This window comes from Eschrichtius robustus, chromosome 21 (assembly GCF_028021215.1).
Source record: "Eschrichtius robustus isolate mEscRob2 chromosome 21, mEscRob2.pri, whole genome shotgun sequence".
NCBI classification, from domain to species: domain Eukaryota; kingdom Metazoa; phylum Chordata; class Mammalia; order Artiodactyla; family Eschrichtiidae; genus Eschrichtius; species Eschrichtius robustus.
Window position 1 is genome coordinate 32,553,777 of NC_090844.1, and position 18,458 is coordinate 32,572,234.

At 38.5% G+C, this 18,458-nt stretch overlaps 1 protein-coding gene and 1 pseudogene across 4 annotated transcripts in view; one reads left to right on the top strand and one right to left on the bottom strand.

Moving 5' to 3' along the window:
• The window catches only part of NSD3 (nuclear receptor binding SET domain protein 3), a 103,940-nt gene that overhangs the window by 35,095 nt on the left and 50,387 nt on the right, over positions 1-18,458 (top strand). For all 4 annotated transcript variants that reach the window (XM_068531897.1, XM_068531898.1, XM_068531899.1 and 1 more), the window contains exons 3-4: positions 7,454-7,525; positions 7,892-8,054. In XM_068531897.1, the coding sequence (XP_068387998.1) occupies positions 7,454-7,525; positions 7,892-8,054 (235 nt within the window). The remainder of the gene's footprint in view (positions 1-7,453; positions 7,526-7,891; positions 8,055-18,458) is intronic.
• LOC137756094 (glutathione S-transferase LANCL1-like) lies at positions 14,912-17,911 on the bottom strand (annotated as a pseudogene).

Here is an 18,458-nt window from a genome sequence, read left to right on the forward strand (position 1 = left end):
AATCTTGCCTCCTATGTTTCTTTGTTTAATAGCCTCACTTAATTTTGCTTGTAATAAACTGGTTTCTGCGAAATTGAGTTATTTATAGTGAGCTGTATGGACCTAGAGTGTGTCATACAGAGTGAAGTAAGTCAGAAAGAGAAAAACAAATACCGTATGCTAACACATATATATGGAATCTTAAAAAAAAAAAAAGTTATGGAGAACCTAGGGGCAGGACGGGAATAAAGACGCAGATGTAGAGAATGGACTTGAGGACACGGGGAGGGGTAAGGGTAAGCTGGGACGAAGTGAGAGAGTGGCATGGACATATATACACTACCAAATGTAAAATAGCTAGCTAGTGGGAAGCAGCTGCATGGCACAGGGAGATCAGCTTGGTGCTTTGCGACCACCTAGGAGGGTGGGAGGGAGACGCAAGAGGGAAGGGATGTGGGAAAATATGTATGCATATAGCTGATTCACTTTGTTACACAGCAGAAACTAACACAGCACTGTAAAGCAATTATACTCCAATAAAGATGTTAAAAAAAACAAACAAAAAAAACTCCTGGTTTCTGAAGATGAAGAGGAAAGGCAGAGAAAGATGGTTAATGATATTGGTTTTCCATTGTTCCAGACCAACTTTTGCCAGTAGAGCTTAGATTTAACCCTCATTACTAGTGTGTTTGCCACAGAATAACCTGAAGTAAGTAAAGGAACTCTTTTTATTAAAATCAGAGTTAGTATTCATACATATTCACTAACTCTTCAGGTAGAGGTTTTATAAAAGTCGTTCTTTAGTGGTAACTTAAGATGCATGCCGCTAAATTTTTTTTAACATCTCTGAGGTTTCAGTATTAGTTTTCTTAATAAGAAAGGTATGTAACAAATCAATGCTAGCTTGAATGAAGAGTTTTTAGTTAGTATTCTAATACATGGTATTACTTGAAGATGTCCCCAGACATTGATTTGGGAGGAAGTGAATGTCTATGAATTTTTGTGACAGTTGTTTGCTTTTCTATCTGCTATGCCTGAATAAGTTAATTTATCATCTTCTGTTCAAAGAAATGTTTACATCTTACCAACTCACCTTTTCCTTGGTAGCTGGGTTCCACTACTTCACACAACTCAAATATGATGTTTTTCTGGAGTAAAGGTCACACTGGTTCTAGGCTTTCACAAGTCTCAGTGTGATATTTCAGTATGTTTTTCTCATTTTTCTATAGTTTTCTTATTTACTCATTTAACAAATATCAACTGAGTACCTAATGTGTGCTAGACGCTTTTCTAAGAATTGAAAGTCGGGCAGTGAATGAAAAGTAAAGATGCCTACTTTCAGGGTGCTAATATTCTGGTAAGAAGAGGCAGAAAATACACACATACCTACGTAAATGCGTCTAAGTTTAGATAGTGGTAGGTGCTATGAAGAAAATAAAACTGGGTGATGAGATAAAGAGTAATCGCGACACTAGCAGTTCTGCCATCTTAGTTCTGCAGCTATAAAATGAAGGCTTTGAAACTAAGTGGTTTCTGGAATACCTTTGAATTTCTTATGTCATTTATTAAATGCCCCCCACAGAACTTAGCTCACGTAGTATCTTATACTGTTTATTAAATGAATGAATCAGTGGAAGGAGAGAAGTTAACTTTTTACTCTCCAGAGACGTCCACTGTAGCAGTTCTTTCATGGACCTGCAGTGAAAAGACATGTGATGCACTATGACCCTTAGCAATCACGAAAATGCATAAAACCTGCATTTGGTTTTGGCTTAGGTCCTAAGAACCATCTTGCTGGCCCGTCTTGCTTTTGCTCTAGAGAATCTGGCAAATAGGAGAATATCCAATTTTATTTATTAGGCTAGACTTCTTGCCTTTATTGGTAAAAATATTAAAATATATCGTTTAAAATATGTCACAATAGAAATAGGGCTGGAAGCAGAGGCAGGAGAAGATAGTCTCTTCATTTTTCGTATCCACTCTTCGTTTTATTGGAATCTAGGAAAAAAATTCAGTGCAGTGATGTGATATTTCTAGTAGTCACTTTTCAGTGAGATTTTAAAGCCAATTCTGTCTGTTGGATGTCTGCTCTGTCTGGCCGTTTATATCACTTAAACCTTCAGTTAACTGTTATATCCAGGAATTAGAATGGTTAGATGTAACTTAAGAGTTTTAGTTCATTTTCTTTTTTAGTAAATCATGTGGGGCATAACTTAATATTTCATTATTTAGGATCTTACAGTATCTTGGGGTGAAGGAATGTCACTTTGACTGAAGGTATAGGTGTGGTAAGTGGCATCGATTGCACTACATGTTACCATAGACCATAGCCTGAAAGTTGAGTTTTGGGGGGAAATCCAGGGTTTTTTTCCTTCAAAGAACTGTGGTGAAAAGCTAAGCTCTCGTTAGTTGAATCTGACTAATTAAACTTCTGTCACACATGGGAGGCAGTTACAAGCTTCAGAGGTGGTGCCATAAAAGTGATGCTCCGTTCTGACAGCAGAACTTCGGGCTGGAGCCCCCAAAGGCCCTGCTTGTCGTTGGCGCTGTGTCTCTGCTAAGCCATGCGGACAAGGGATGTGCACAAACCAGCCTGTTTTTTGTAACTGTGTGTGTGTTTAATGGGGTTTTCTTAACTTGAGCAACATCTCTTTTGCTTTCTTCAGGACAGTTGTTTTCAAGTGCTTTAATTTTTGACGCCCTTGTGCCTCCTGGTTGTCACTGGGGGTGACGCCCTTGGTGTTCAGCATTGTAGCCGGCGTAGAAGGGAAAGAAGCCCACGTAAGAGTTGGCCCACACCACGGGACGGCTCCCCTCCCCCAGATGCTTGAGGGAAGCATAATGAGAACTGTGTGCCTGGGATGATGGTCCTCTAGCTGGGTTTGCAGATATATAGATAGATACAGCTATAGCTACAGATATATAGATACAGATATAGATTTCTTCCTTAAAAGCTCGCTCATAGGTTCTTTTTTGAGACAGACAAAGCAGACAAAATCTCATCTAAAATAATACACTTCAAGATTTCGCTGCTTTTTTCTTTCCTTTTTTCTTCATACTTGATCTACAAGTATTTCCTCCCGATTCTGAGCTGTTTGGCCTTCTAAAGAGTGGCTGTTCTTTGGAACAACCTAAGTATATCTTCTCGACAATGAAAATGTGTCCAAACATCTAGGCAGCAGGAGACCTGAGATCACTACTGAAATTGTATATTTTGTAAAGCTGCTTTAGCTGTTTTCTCTCCCACCAAATTAGAAACATGTGGAAATGTTTCTGCATTTCTTCCCCCTTGGCAGGTGTAATGCCTCAGGCATGTGAGTGTAGGCCCTATTCAAACATTGGTCTTCCACCAGCACCTTGGTGGGCTTATCCACTAAGGCCAGTCTCATTAACTCTTAGCTTGCCATTTTCACTTATAAAAAGCCAGACGGCTGGTTCCGTCCCATTAGCACTAAGTTAGAGGTTATATTTGGTTCTCCAGCCTCAGAGTGTTAGGTCTTAAAATTCTTAGAAACCGTTCATATGCATTGCGAACTCGTACAAAGTTATTCAGAAAGTAAAAGAAAAATGCACGAACAATTTACTGACTTTACATTTTTCTTTCTACCTTAAATGATGACATAAGTTTTTGGTTCTTTTAGAGAATATGATATTACTTAATGTTTTGAAAACTGTTAAGGATTTGGAATTCTGCCAGATTTGATGAGTATTATTATTCATCCTGATAAATCTCTTGGGTTTTAATTTTAAAAAGACCAATTTTTTTTTTTTTTGTCTACACCACACGGCTTGTGGGATCTTAGTTCCCCGGCCAGGGATTGAACCTGGTGGGCCCTCAGCAGTGAAAGCACCGAGTCCTAACCACTGGACCGCCAGGGAATTCCCCCTAATTTTTTTGTTTAATTTATTTTTGGCTGCTTTGGGTCTTCCTTGCTGCACTCGGGCTTTCTCTAGGTGCGGCGAGTGGGGGGCTACTCTTTGTTCAGGTGCACAGGCTTCTCATTGCAGTGGCTTCTCTTGTTGTGGTGCGTGGGCTTCAGTAGTTGTAGCACGCAGGCTCAGTAATTGTGGCTTCCGGGCTCTTGAGCACTGGCTCAGTAGTTGTGGCGCATGGGCTTAGTTGCTCCACGGCATGTGGGATCTTCCCGGACCAGGGCTTGAACCCATGTCCCCTGCGTTGGCAGGCGGACTCTTAACCACTGCGCCACCAGGGAAGCCCTCATTTAAAATTAAGATGACTCGAACACTATGGGGAGCTCACTCACTGTCACCTTTTCTCTGATGCTTTCTCTTTCTGAAGCAGCACTACTAGTACCAAAAAAGGTATCTTCAGTCCCTATTTGATTTTAATCTCTTTTAAGCTTATCCTTTGAACAACTGAAGGAAAACGGATTCTGTACCCAGCAGTATTTTATCTGTTGGCAATTTCTGACTCCTTCTTTTTCTTGACTCCTAAGCATTTGGCTTCCCTTGACCATTTCATCTTAAAAACTCCCCTTCTTAATTGGTATTTGTGATACTGTGTTCTCTCTCTTTACCTTTCTTTTGAGCTCAAGTCATAGGCCTCTAAATGCCTAGTAAGTATTACTGTTTTGTTCACGCATTAGCACATTTTACCATGTATATTCCCTTTCTATCACTGCAGCATCCTAATTTGACTTTTTTTTCGTGTTTTATTTTTATAGTCTTGAAAGCTTAGAATAAATCTTCTTGGGCCTCTTTTTCTCCCTTTCCATTTCTTGCCTTTAAAATGACTGTGTAAAAAAATCTCAGTTCTTTGAAAGTGATTTTAACAGTGTTTCAAGCCAGCCTGCAGGAAATGTGAACAATATGGAACAAACAAAAAAAATCAAAAAAGAGGTAAGACATTTGAATAATAAAAAGGCTTTGGAGGAAATCCTGTCTTTAATCCAGAAAGGGAAAAATATTACTGAGCTTCAGACCAGTTCTTAAAACAGTAGGGTTCTGTCGTTTGGCAAAGATGGGTCACTCCGTATCTATCTGCCCTCAGAGTTACAGAGGTCCCTAACACCCCGGCATCAGAAGATTGAATGTGCCGAGGAGGAGGACTTGCTTTCTTGGCTCCATATGTGCTTCCCCAGGTGGTCCTGTCCTCCTGCTGTAGCTTGAGAATGAGAAGCTGAGGTGAAGGCTTAAAGCTACGTTTGTGGACTGAAATGAAGCTGCCGGACGGGCCTACGCAAATGTGGACCGTATTTTTAAACTGCCTCATTACACCAGAGATCAGGACAAAAATTCCCATTTGAACATAGATTTTTCTTTCCTTGCTCAGTGAGCGTGTCCTGTTGGATTAGCTAGTCATGGTGCCACCACAGACACATCTGACAGAGCTAATTTAGTGCCCACCAACAGCTGCCACTACTTCTTTCACTTGGGCTATTTCCAATATTTTCAGTAGCCTCCTAATTAGACATTCTGCTTCCCCTCTTGCTCCCTTCCAAAATATTCTCCATGTAACAGCTAACATGATCCTTTTAAAACAGAAATTGGCCGCGTATTACTTCTCTACCTAATCCTCTGCAGAGGCTTTCGGTGCACTTAGGATAAAAACACTTAAATGTGGCTTACAAGGCCCTGGTGATGTAGCCTTCTCTCCACTCTCATCTTGTAACCTCTCTCTTCCTTGGGGCAGTTAAGTCCGTTGTAATGGCTTTTTTGAAGTTTCTACCTTTGTTTAACCTCAGGGACTTCACACATGGCCACTCCTCTCTGGCATGGTCTTTCCCCCACTTTTTACTAGACTAACTCCTCCTCTTTTGATTCAGATTATACTTTCTCAGAGAGGCCTTTCCTGACCTTCATATCATAGCTACATACCGACACACCATTATTTCTCTGTTTACATTTACGTTGTATGAGTGTATGTTTGTGTTTGTTTAATGTCTGTCTCTTCTACCCAACTGTGAGCTCTTTGAGATCAGGGATCCTATCTGTCTGTTACAACATTGTATACCCAACTTCTCGAACAGTGCCTGGAAAGTCGTAGGCACTGCTGAATGAATGAATGATACTTGGGGTTTGGCATATGAGTCTGGCTTATCATTTCCTTACCATTTTTACAGTCTCTTTTATTTAATAAAACTTTGTTTTTACAGCAGCGTCTTAAACTGCTTGAATTAATTGAATGAGGATTTTAAGTAACTTCTAGAATTAGCCATACTTTTTAAGTGGAATGAGAGCTAAGTTAATGGATATATTTCTCTTTTTTTAAGCCATCTAAACTAAATTCTGTTCTTTGACAAGAAAAGTTTTTAAACCTTTTAAATTACAAAAGTAATTTGCTTTTTACAGAAAACACAAATAATATACAAGTATAAATCTTCCCTCACCGCTTCCCTAATATCGTTCCTCAAAGATAACTACTCTTATCAACTTACTGTACCATGTATCACATATTTTTCAAGGCTTATACAGGCTATTTTAAAATAAAAAGTAGGAAGATTTTGATAGATGTGGATTACTGACATGAAATAATGTTGTAGTTGCCATCCCTCTGCTTAGATTTTCTCACTTTGTGTATTTCTGTAGGATAGGTTCCTAAAATATAATTGTTAAATTGAAGAGTGTACATATTTTGAATTTGGATAGATACCTCGAAATTGCCTCCTCAAAGGATTGTAGAAATCAATTTTTAAATAACGTATTTGTGGGTTTTATGATTAGAAAAGTAATGTGATGTTTATTATAAGCAATTTGACAAATATAGACAAGCACATCCATGAAAATCACTTATTCCATCACCTGGTGGTATCCTTCTAGTCTTTTTTTTCTGTACACATAAGAAATTATTTTTCCAAGATCGGAATCACACTATACAAACTGCTTTTCAATTTGCTGTTTTCAAATAACATTATATTGTTATTTTTCCGTGTCATTTAAAAATTTATATTATTCCACTATCTAGTTGTACTACAGTTTATTTAACGAATTCTGTACTTTTGGACATCTAGACTAATGTCTAATTCTAATATTTGCTCTTAAAAATAGCACTGGTGTGCATATCTTTGTGTGTATCTATCAGTATGTGTATATATCAGTGCTTTTTCAGTATACACTTTTAGAAGTGGATTTGCTGGGTCAGAGTGTGAAAATTTAAGGCTTTTCATACATACTGCCAAACTGCTCTCTAGAAGAATTCCAAGTTACATCTTACTAGCAATCTCAGAGTGCCCATTTTTCTGCACTCTGATAAGTTAAAAAAAAAAAATGAAAATTAACAAATTAAGAAATTAAGTTTTAAAAGTGATAAAGTAAGAAATGGGAGCTATAGCTGTGGTGTAGAATGGACAATGGATGTTAAGACACAGCATCACGTACTATGTAAGTTGTATTTTTCCTCCTTACATTATTCAGCTAATAAATGTCCTTTTTTCCCTTTGCTGTTTAGTTTTCTTTGACTCTTTGTGTGTGTCACTGTTCTTTGGTTTGCTGCCATTTTATTCTTTTCACCTAGAGACCAAATGAGAGGGTTGACACTGTATCAGAAAAACCAAGAGAAGATCCAGTACTGAAAGAGGAGCTCCCGGTGAGTGGCTTTAGTGAATACTGTCTAACCAAACATGGTGTGAGAAGGTGGAAGCAGAGTGATTAAATTAGAACACACATAGCGTGTATTATTACTTCAGAAGTTATACTGAAATAAATCTTGGAGCTGGTTTAAAAGGTAGATATTTTTAGCAAATTATTTTCCTTTTCAAAACTATGACCACTTTTTAATAGATGTGAATTTCTGAGATGCCTTATCAATAATTTGGCAACAGAAACCATCAGTCCTCTTTTCAGTGTTTGGGGTGGGGCTTATCTTCCTCCTCTCTTCTTCCCTTTTGCTAGATACGGATAGCAGGCATCAGAGAAAAGTATGAGTGAAGTTTTTTATGACCTTTTCCTACAGGTTCAGCCGATGTTACCTTCTGTTCCAACAACAGAAGTGTCCGCTGGTGTTAAGTTCCAGGTTGGCGATCTTGTTTGGTCTAAGGTGGGAACGTATCCTTGGTGGCCTTGTATGGTTTCAAGTGATCCCCAACTCGAGGTTCACACCAAAATTAACACAAGAGGTAAGAAAAGGCATAAATGGACATTAGTAAAAAGTTGTGGCAAAAAAGTGGATCTAAAATGTTGTTTATGAATATAATACATACGTGATAATGTAATCTGGCACCCAAACACATATCAGTATCAGTTTTTAATGAACAGTGAAATAATTACGGTCATCTTAACTGGCAGAGAGCCTCTACAGCTGACATGGTCCTTTTTTTCCCTTAGAACACCCTATGTTTGTTTTCTAATTTCTTTCACACTTCTTTTTTTAAAAAACCTCCAAAAGCAAGCAGACCTATATGTAATGAGATGTCGTGTATGAGCGTAGTAGACATTTGGGCCAAGCTTTCTTTGAACATTTTTATTTCATCTTTGACTCCTGTGGGTAGTAATTTTTTTACTCAGACAAGTGCTTTTCATCCTGATAAATTTTGGAAGATGCCTTTTTCCTCCTTCTTTCCCTTTTTTTTGTTTGTTTTTTTTGGGGGGTGGGTGGTTTGTTTGTTTTTAATTAAAAAAAATTTTTTTACTCCATTTTTGAATCTGTAAATTTACTGGGACATCCTTATAAATTCAATATGAAATAGAAGTATGGTTTGAAGCCAGCTACATGGCATAGAATCCTACCTTAGGAATGTTAATAAATGTTAAGAAAACATGTATTCTAACTTTACTCCTTTTCCAGAGTTTGACCAAAACCTGTAGAATAGATTCCTGAGGGTCTAGCATTTGGAATGGACTTGCTTAGTAGCCAGAGGAAGGTTGGAGTTTGGAATTTATTTCTGGATATTTGCTTTGCGAACTCACTTGTCGAGTCCCTTATTGTCTGTGACAACTTTGCACCTATTTCTTTTTCTCTCATTTTAAACTTTCTATCTTGGTCCCTGTTCACTGTTATGAGGAGAAAAAGTGTCTGGCAAGTCAGATTTGTGACGGGATCGCCATATTTGTAACTCTTGTGCTACCCAGCAAGAAATCCACCCAGATACAGAAGGCAATCATCTTGTCACTATAATCTGCTGATTAAAGGTTGGGGTGACTAGAAGTATCAATGGGGCAGAAGTTTAAAAAAAAAACCCAACATTGTTGAATGTCCACTCCTGTGCAAGGCACAGTGTTAAACAATTCTCTTGTAGGACTTCCCTGGCGGTCCAATGGTTAAGACTCCACGCTTCCAACGCGGGGGGCATGGGTTGGATCCGTGGTTGGGCAGCTAAGACCCCACGTGCTGCATGGCGTGGCCAAAAAATAAATTAAAAAACAAACAATTCTCTTGTATATTTTCTTAAGCAGTCCTCATAGCAGCGACACTATGAAGTAGGTACTATTATCCTTACGTTTTGGATCTGTAAACAGAGTCTCAAAGAAATCTTAGTCCCTAACCTTCACTCTTAACTACTACTGTATAATAAAAGGAAAGTAATTGAATTCCCCTACTCATAATTTACAGAGACTGGGGGAGGCAGTCCTAGCCCCTTCATTTATATAGTAGGGCTGTTGGACTGTTAATCTCTTGAGTACCTTGCACATTTAATAATCTATGATTCTTGAATGGGAGAAGAAAGGGACAAGCCTTCTTACATAAAACAATACACGTCCCTATCTGGGCCTCCAGAGCACTCTAAGATATTATATCACGTGAGAGTTGTGGCTCTTCAGTTCTGTCCCCTTAGGAAAGCATCCTTTTGAGATTATATAAAGAATTTCACATTTAATTACTGTATGAAAACTTACTAATTTCAGCTTTTTTCTGGGATACAAATGAAAGCATAATCTGTGCTTCATCTTGTATTCCAAAGGAGGTATTTAAATTTATTTTACGAATTAATCTGGTCTGGTCCTCCCTACTTTAGTGCTGGAAAAACTGATTTTGTTTGTATTGTTGAGGAAACCGAAATCTGAGAATTTAGGTTTGTTTGAAAAATGTACATGCTGATAATATTTTAAATTTTCTCTTTCCTGCAGTAGTTTTTAAAATAATAGCCTTCTTGAGATATGATTTACATGCCATAAAATTCACCCTTTTTTAAAGCCTGCAATTTAATGATGTTTAGTACGTTTCCAGAGTTGTGTGACCATTACCACAATCTAACTTTATCACTTCTTTCATCAGCCCAAAAAAGAAATCCCGCATCCATTAGGAGTCACTTCCCATTCCCCACTCCGCTCCCCAGCCCTAAGAAGCCACTAGTTACTTTTTGCCTCTATAGATTTGCCTTTTCTGGACATTTCATATAAATCTAATCATATAATATGTGGCCTTTTATGTCTGGTTTCTTTAACTTAGCATCATGTTTAGAGGTTCATCTGTGTTGTGGCATGTATCAGTAGTTTGTCTCTTTTTATTGCCAAATAATATTTCATTGCATGGCTGTGCAGTGCAGTTTTAAATGACGTAGTTTTTTGACAGTTTTTCTAAAAACCAGAAACACAGTATAAAACTTGATTTTGTTGATTATGTTCCACACATGATACCTGTGAAACATTTTGTGTTGCTTATTATCTAAACTGCTTTGTAAAATTTGTCTTGAATTTTATATAGTAATCAATGGTTTCCATACTGTAATTAGTCAGTATTGTTATTAGTCAGATTCTCAGCATTGGAAAACGTATTTAACGGTTTTCACACTTACAGATATAATTCTTTGAAGAGCACGTTGAAAGATGTTTGGATCACATGTCTATTTTGTTGTATTTCATTGTTTAGATCTCATTTTAAGTGTAAAAGTTAAAAATGAAATGCTCTTTCTGCTTATGACAATACAGTATATATGTTCAGAAGGCAAAGTTGCCTATAGTCTCATCCTCCAGATACGTAACAACTATTAAGAGTTTGGGAGTAATTCGGGGAATTCCCTGACAGTCCAGTGGTTAGGACTCTGTGCTCTCACTGCTGGGGGACCAAGGTTCAATCCCTGGTGGGGGAACTAAGATCCCACAAGCCTCGAGGTGCGGCCAAAAAAAAAAAGAGAGAGAGAGAAAAGAGAAAAAGAGTTTGGGAGTAATTCTTTTTCTCTTTGCATATTGTAATTAATGGATATGAAAATAAAGATTTTTAACTGAGAGTTTTAAATGGTATCACATTATACCTATTGTAACTTTTAATCCCAATATATTTTTAAAAATTTAAAACCGGACAGTTTTACCTATATTATTTTTGTTATATAAAAATGTTTCCTCCACATTTTTCTATTGGAAATTTAGCTCATTATTCAGAGACAGATGTGCTTGTTTCTCCATCTGTCAGGTCTTTGGGTTTTTTTTTTTTTTTTTTAGTGGTAGGTTTCTGCTTTTAAGATTTATTTATTTATTTTTATTGATTGATTGGTTGCTATGTTGGGTCTTCGTTTCTGTGCTAGGGCTTTCTCCAGTTGCGGCAAGCGGGGGCCACTCTTCATCGCAGTGCGCGGGCCTCTCACTGTCGTGGCCTCTCTTGTTGCAGAGCACAGGCTCCAGACGCACAGGCTCAGTAGTTGTGGCTCACGGGCCTAGCCGCTCCGTGGCATGTGGGATCTTCCCAGACCAGAGCTCGAACCCGTGTCCCCTGCATTAGCAGGCAGATTCTCAACCACTGCGCCACCAGGGAAGCCCAGGTCTCTGGGTTTTTATTTCACTCTTTTTTATAGTTTTCCAGCCAGCAGGAAACAAAGTGCCGACAAAGAGACAAATTGATTTGTTTCATCTGTAGTAAGTGATTTAATGGAGGAAGAAGTTGAAAATAAAGATTAAAATGAGATTATGTTATCTGTGAGTTTTTGTTTTCATGTTTTTAACTATAATTCAAAGTCTTTTGGGATTATCTGTTTGGTTCTAAATAAGTAACTCTGACTTTTGGAAACAGATTATGTCCTATGTTCTTTTTTTTATAGTCCTAATAAAATTTCATTGAGAGCCAGTTAAGTCAAATCCTTTACGGAACATAGAAAAACATACAATTCCAGCCCTTTCCAATAAATGGCTATATAACATTGGCGTAGGATCCCTGAATATTCCACTTTGATTTGTACCTGTAGGAGAGAAACAGTTCTTCTACAGTTTAACAATACAGAAGTGGGGTGCTCTGACCTATTTAGGGGGAGCAGCAGTGAAGTCAGAATTGAGTATGAATAACAAAGGATTATAGGTGAATTCAAGTAGCCAAGGGAGTAGATGAATAAGTGTTTACTCTTCACGTTTTGTATTTCAAGCTCAGTCAAGAGAAGGCAGGGCATTATAAGATCAGACACAAATTAACCTGAGGACTTATGAGCAAAGTATACCTCTCAATTAAGTTATGCCGGGAAGTTGTAATAACAGAGAAAATGGCCACTTTTACCTAAAACTCTACCTACCGTGAAGGCTTTTGATTCCAAATAATTGGAAGTGACATCAAAGATGAAAAGAGGGTCAAATGACTCTAAGGATTAAAGACTGACTTCTTGATGGGACCAATAGGATTGATGTAAATAACTGATCGTGAGGTTCATAGAAGCACATGACAGGATAAATGAATACTGCTTGACAAGGTTTTAAGGTTTCACTACCTAGTCTTTACATGGAGATAAAAGGTACTCAGTTTTCTGGGGAGCAGTTTTGTGCATTTTTTCGTTTTGTTTCGTTTTCTAACAAAAAGAAGAATATCTGAGGGAAAAATGATGTGACAGAAATAGAACTGAAATGATGCCTCTTCCTTTCAAAACTAAGAAACTTCATGTAAAAGTTTCAGTTTCTACCATGGTGTTAGGGTATTAGTCTGAGTTTTATAGCCTTTGCCTGTTTAAAATCCTATCAAACTTTCTGAGCTCTTAAACATAAATAAAACAAACAATGGCACAAATATAAAATCTTACTAGTTTAATCACTTAAAAAGCTAAAGAAAAAAGTGAAAACTGGATTGTGTTTGTATTGATAAATTTGTTAATGGATGGCAGTAGCTAAACAGCAGTCCAAATAGGAATAAGAATCTTATTCAAAGTGTTCTTCTCCCTGCCTTGATGTCTTCCTGGGGTTAAATTAATTAAGGTGTTTAGTGAAGCACTGTATCAGTCTCCTCCAGTTAAGAGAAAGTGTTTTGTTATTTTTCCCTTGGTTAGTAACTATAGTAGCTAAAAGTGCAGGAACAGTATAGTAAGACATTTAACTAAACCAAATGGGGTCTGTTCTTTCAAGCTGGACACCCATCCAAAGGCAGATTCGCTTTCCTGTGGACGCTGACACTGTTCATGTGACACGTTCACGAGAAAGGCACGGCTTGCACAGAGCTTGCCAGCAGTGCTTCACATCTGAGAGGCACAAGGTTGTCCCCAGCTAGCATGAGTCACAGAGGAATAAGCTAATCCTGGGAACCGAGCAGTGGGCTGTGTTTTAGATCCTACTGTCAGTAGCCTTTAAAGGGTCAGGCAATTGCCAATAATATTAGCTATTTTGGTGCTAAATGGAAAATAGTAGGGGATTGCTATCCACAGGAACCAACATGTACTCAGTGGGGATTTGGTTCACAATTCCAATAAAAATAGCATGTTTTTGTGACCGAGAGAGCCGTGAAATAGGCACATTTAAAATTTTTAGAGCCTGTTTTCTTAAAAGCTGCAAAATGTTTCAAAATCAGTCAAAATACATAGAAAAGACAAACAAGCCTGGGAAAGTCATCAGTGGAAGAAGGAGGAATGGGAGCTGATGAGTCAAAACATCTGTACAGAATTTGAAGCACCAGGATTCTTCACCTACCATATCAATACCCGATCCTTAGGGCTCAGAAATGGATGAGTGTTAAAGCCTAGGGTATGCAAAGAGACAAAAGCCATTTGTTCTAAGAATAATCACTGGATAATACCTTCTCAGGAACCAGCATTCCTGTCAAAAGCTTAGCGATTTTGCAATATAGCACCCCTCCCCCTTTTTAAACAAGTAGAATGCTCTACTATTTAGTGAAAAGATCAACATCTAGACAGATAGGAAGGAAAATATCTCGTGGCTTGTTCCCAGCAACCAACGCTTTATAAAGCATCGTCATTGCAAAGTAAGTAAAACACAAATCAAAGTTCAGAAGGTCAGTCAGAAAGGGTGGACTCAATCATAATATATTTACACACAGAAATCTCATTTCCTGATCTTACACTTATTCCAAAGAAGAAACAAATTTACATAAATAGTTCCAAAACATACTAGCTTATTTGGAGAAAACAAACTTTTTGTAGGCTTATCTAGAAATAACCTTCAAATCAGAATTTTCATATAACGACCATCACATTTCAGAAGTTTTTGATAAGGATGTTGGATTGTAGAGCCTAGATGCTCTACTAACAAAAAGAGGCAAATTTGAAAGTATGTTTATCTACTAGTTTAAGCATTGTGAATCTGAAAAATTGGGTTTAGGTCCCTAGCCCAGTTGGCAACTCTTTCAGTTTTTGTCCTGGAAGCATATAGTTATATTTTTGTCCCATTTCATAATCAGCCACTTAGAGAAAAGCAAAGTCATAAAAGTGTCATAAAAAGAATACTAAAGGGAAGAGGTGGATGTCAATATCCAGTGATAAGCATGTATTTATCTACATTTAGTTTCTTTTAAACATTTTTAGAACTGTAACAGATGGTTATATTCATAAGCTTGAGTAAGAATACGACTGCTTCCAAGTTCTGAAATAAATGCATATATGCCCTCAAAATACTGTACGTATCACCTACCCTCCCTTTAGGAGAAACTGAAGTTAATTAAGATTTCCCTGGATATTTTAAAATAAAAGTAAATCATAAAAAGGAACTGAACTAAAGACATATTCTGAAAAAAAAAAAAATCAACTAAATCAAGTACACAGTTTGACTCTATTGTTGCTTTAGCCCGGGTTTGATGTATAGAGAGGCTCATGCAGTGAGTTGCAGTGGGGGGACTTTCCTTTTACAGTTCAAATGCAGGGAACCTGGCTTTTGTGGGCGCTAGGAGGTCAGCCAAGAAATGAATTGTTCCAGCCATTCCTTCAAAGAGGGAGAAGGGGGTGTCTGGTGTTCTGCGTCCGTGTTCTCCATAATCTAAGCGGCATTCAGCGAATTTACAGGCCCTGTACAGGTACTTCGCGTCCTGCGTGAGGTTGTGCAGCGACAGGAAGGCCGTAGGCATTCCCTGCAGCGCCGTGGCACAGCCCGTACCCCTTCTTCAGCGAGCCACACTGCCAGATCACATCAGCACACGGATAGGCATCACTGAGAGACTGTTCCTCTTTGAACACCTTATAGGCCTGAATGAGCATGTAGATTACCCCAGGAGAACCGTGGCACCAGTGGACTAGCATATCCCGAGTATCGTCCACACGAGGAGGGTAGTTGCCGGAAGGGAATTTCAGCTGGCAGACGTAGTCTCCACTGGGCTTGACCAAACTGTGTAACTTCCCATGGCTCACTTGAAGGCTGGGCTGCCTCAGGTGGTAATAAATTCCTGCCAGGCCACGAGCAGCCCCGACGTGGTATTCTTGGTGCCATTCATACGCCAGTGGAGTCTTTCTAGCTAGGTCTTCTCCAGAGGTTAAGACTGTTTCACAAATCTGCTGAATATGGCTTTGAGGAATCTTTTCCACTCCAGAGTTCTTCTTCACAAAGAGAAGAGCATAGATGTAGCCCATTCGACCATAGAGCATTTCATTTGGAGCATATGGGGATCAGTCTTATTTAGGTGAATTAGCCGGGTGATGCAGTCTTCTGCCCGCTTCTCGTTCATTGTTCATCTTGTGATGCACCACAGCGGCCACTGCCAGGGGGCCCCTATCCCTGCAAAGGAAGGTGATGGAATGCTTGGTCAGACAGTTCAGACTTTGCTTTACATAGCCATGTGCCATCTGTAGGTAGGTGGGGTCCCCAAACACATCCTAGAGGTGTAAGTAAAGCACAGCAATACCTGCCCAGCCAGTGTAAACAGTGCTATCCCGAGGGTCTGCTGACTTCAGGTTTCTCTCCATTCGCTGAAGAAGCTCTCGAATCTTATTGTTCAGGCGTTGTGAGAACTCAGTCGTCATCCCAGCAGAATCAGAGTAGCCTTCAGCCAGGGATTTGTTATAATCGGCGGAAAGATTCGGGGAGGCCCTTTGCGCCTTGGTGCCAGAAACGAGCCCCGCAGCCTCGGGACAAAACGAGAAGCGACGCTTTCACCTGTCCTGTGTTCTTGTAACCCTACTGCTTGTACCCACCACGCTGTCCTCCAAACCTACCTATTAGTTGAGGCTATATTTTTGTTCTTGTCCTCCAAAACCCTTGGACTTTTAATAAACCTTCTTTGACTGATTACAATCAAATTTATGCTTGGCTCTTCTCAGATTAGATGATATGGAAAACCAAGTTGTGTATGTTTCTCTTTTCTCACAGGCTATTTTACATATGAAATTTTAATTTGGTTTAAAAATAATTCCTTAAGTAATCTCCTGTTAATGTCTAATAAAATTTAAAAATTTCAAATCCAAGATATAATCCTTTTCCTGTAACTCATTCAGTTGAGTTTACGCTGATACCCATACTTTCTGTCAGGATCTGCTGGTTGTCCTTCTCTCTGTACCTGCCTTATCTTGGATTCCCCAAGAGGACCAGTTTTCACATTTCTCTATTGACCTGAGACATTTTCTTTACAGTGGTGTTTTTCAAACTGTTATTGGTAAAGGACTAGTTTTTTGCTCTTTTAAAAAAATTTTCCAGTCCACCATGGACCGATGCTTCTGTAAAATACGATAAAATTAACTATTAGGGAAATGAAAGGCCTCCCCTTCCAAAAAAAAAATACACGGTACAGGATCCCTGATCATGGGCCTCGATGTCACGCAATATCAAATTATCATAGTATCTAAATGCTCACTCTTACCTTCTCTGCTTGTTTCGTGGCAGACTGGCTTGCCCTGGGAACCACACTCTCAGAGTAGCACTGCCAGAGAGCAGTGGTTCTCAGGTGTTTTGGTCCCAGAACCCCTTTTACTCTTAAAATTTGAGGACTCTAAATGCTTTTGTTTACATAGGCTATATCTGTTACTGTTTATGTTAATTTAGAAATTAAAGCTGAGAAAATTTTTAAGTATTTACCAATTCATTTTTAAAAAGCTACTGTATGTTCTGTTTTTATGAAAAGTATTTTCTCAAGCAAAAAAATTGAGAAGAATGGTGTTTTTACATTTTTGCAAATCTCTTTAATGACTGGCTTAACTGAAGACACTAGATTCTCGTATCTGCTTCTACATTCAGTCTGTTATGGTTTGTTGTTTTGGTTGAAGAAAATGAAGATAATCTGGCCTCACACAGATGTGTAGTTGGAAAAAGGAAGAGTATTTTAATGATAGCCTTTTCAGATAATTGTGGGTATATTTCTTTGATATTGCCCCAGAACTCAGCAAGTGGTGGGGTAGTTGCAATATGGAATCTGAAATCCTGTCAATAAACTTTTTGTACTTGGTTTCTGTCTTGCACTTTGAATGGGTCGTTTGCCTTTCATGACTTTGTAACATCATACATTGGCCATTTAAAATATATTGCATGCATATCTTCCAAATGTTGACACATTCCTTTATAGATATTTTTAAAATCACATTTGTTGTCACCACCTACTTCATCAGAAAATTCTTAGATTATTTGGAAGTTGGAAGACTCGTGGGGCAGATACTAGTTTTCCAATATTTTGATTTTTCTTGGAAGATCAAATTTTATTATTGGCAACAAATACTATCAGCTGTTTTCCTTGAAGTGACAAACTTGCTTGTTCATTTTTGAGAAAATACCTGCCAAATTCTCAAGTTCAAATAACCATAGTTTTTCTCTTAGTCATGTTCCATGAAGAAGTGGCCAGTTCACCTTGCAGTTCAATCACAGTACTTTCCCTCAGGGCAATCTTCATACCTGCAGCACGCAGAATTGCTTTATGCACCCTTCCCATCTCGTCACAAGGAATATTAGAAAGACCTGTGTTCAAGGGTTGAGATTTAGTCAAAGTAATCTTTACTGCTTCATCAAGGACATTAAGTAGAACTGGCTTTTTTGTTTGTTTGTTTGTTAACTGCCAGCGTATGGCTGTGAAGGACACGGCACTAGTATAATTTGGTGTGATCACTGCCTTTATTTGTGCTGAGATGCCGGCAGTCTGACCCACCACTGCTTTTGCCGTATTAAGTGCAAATGTCAACATCATGAAAAAGACAACATCTTGGTATTATTGTGAAGATGGTTTTGACCTTGCAGGATCCCTGGCAGAGTCTCAGTAGCCTGTCCTGCGCTCACCACCCCCAGGTCTGTGCGCCACACTTTTATGTCATTAGAAAAGCAGTTTGACCAGCACTTGGCTTTTAAAAGTCCAAGAAAATATGTTATACATCTTTTTGAAGGAAAAATTATTTATTTATGCCCAGATTTGTTTGTAAAAAGGTTTGAGGCCAGTAAAAATAAATTGTGTAACCAAGGTAACAAATCTGACAATTAGCAGAATT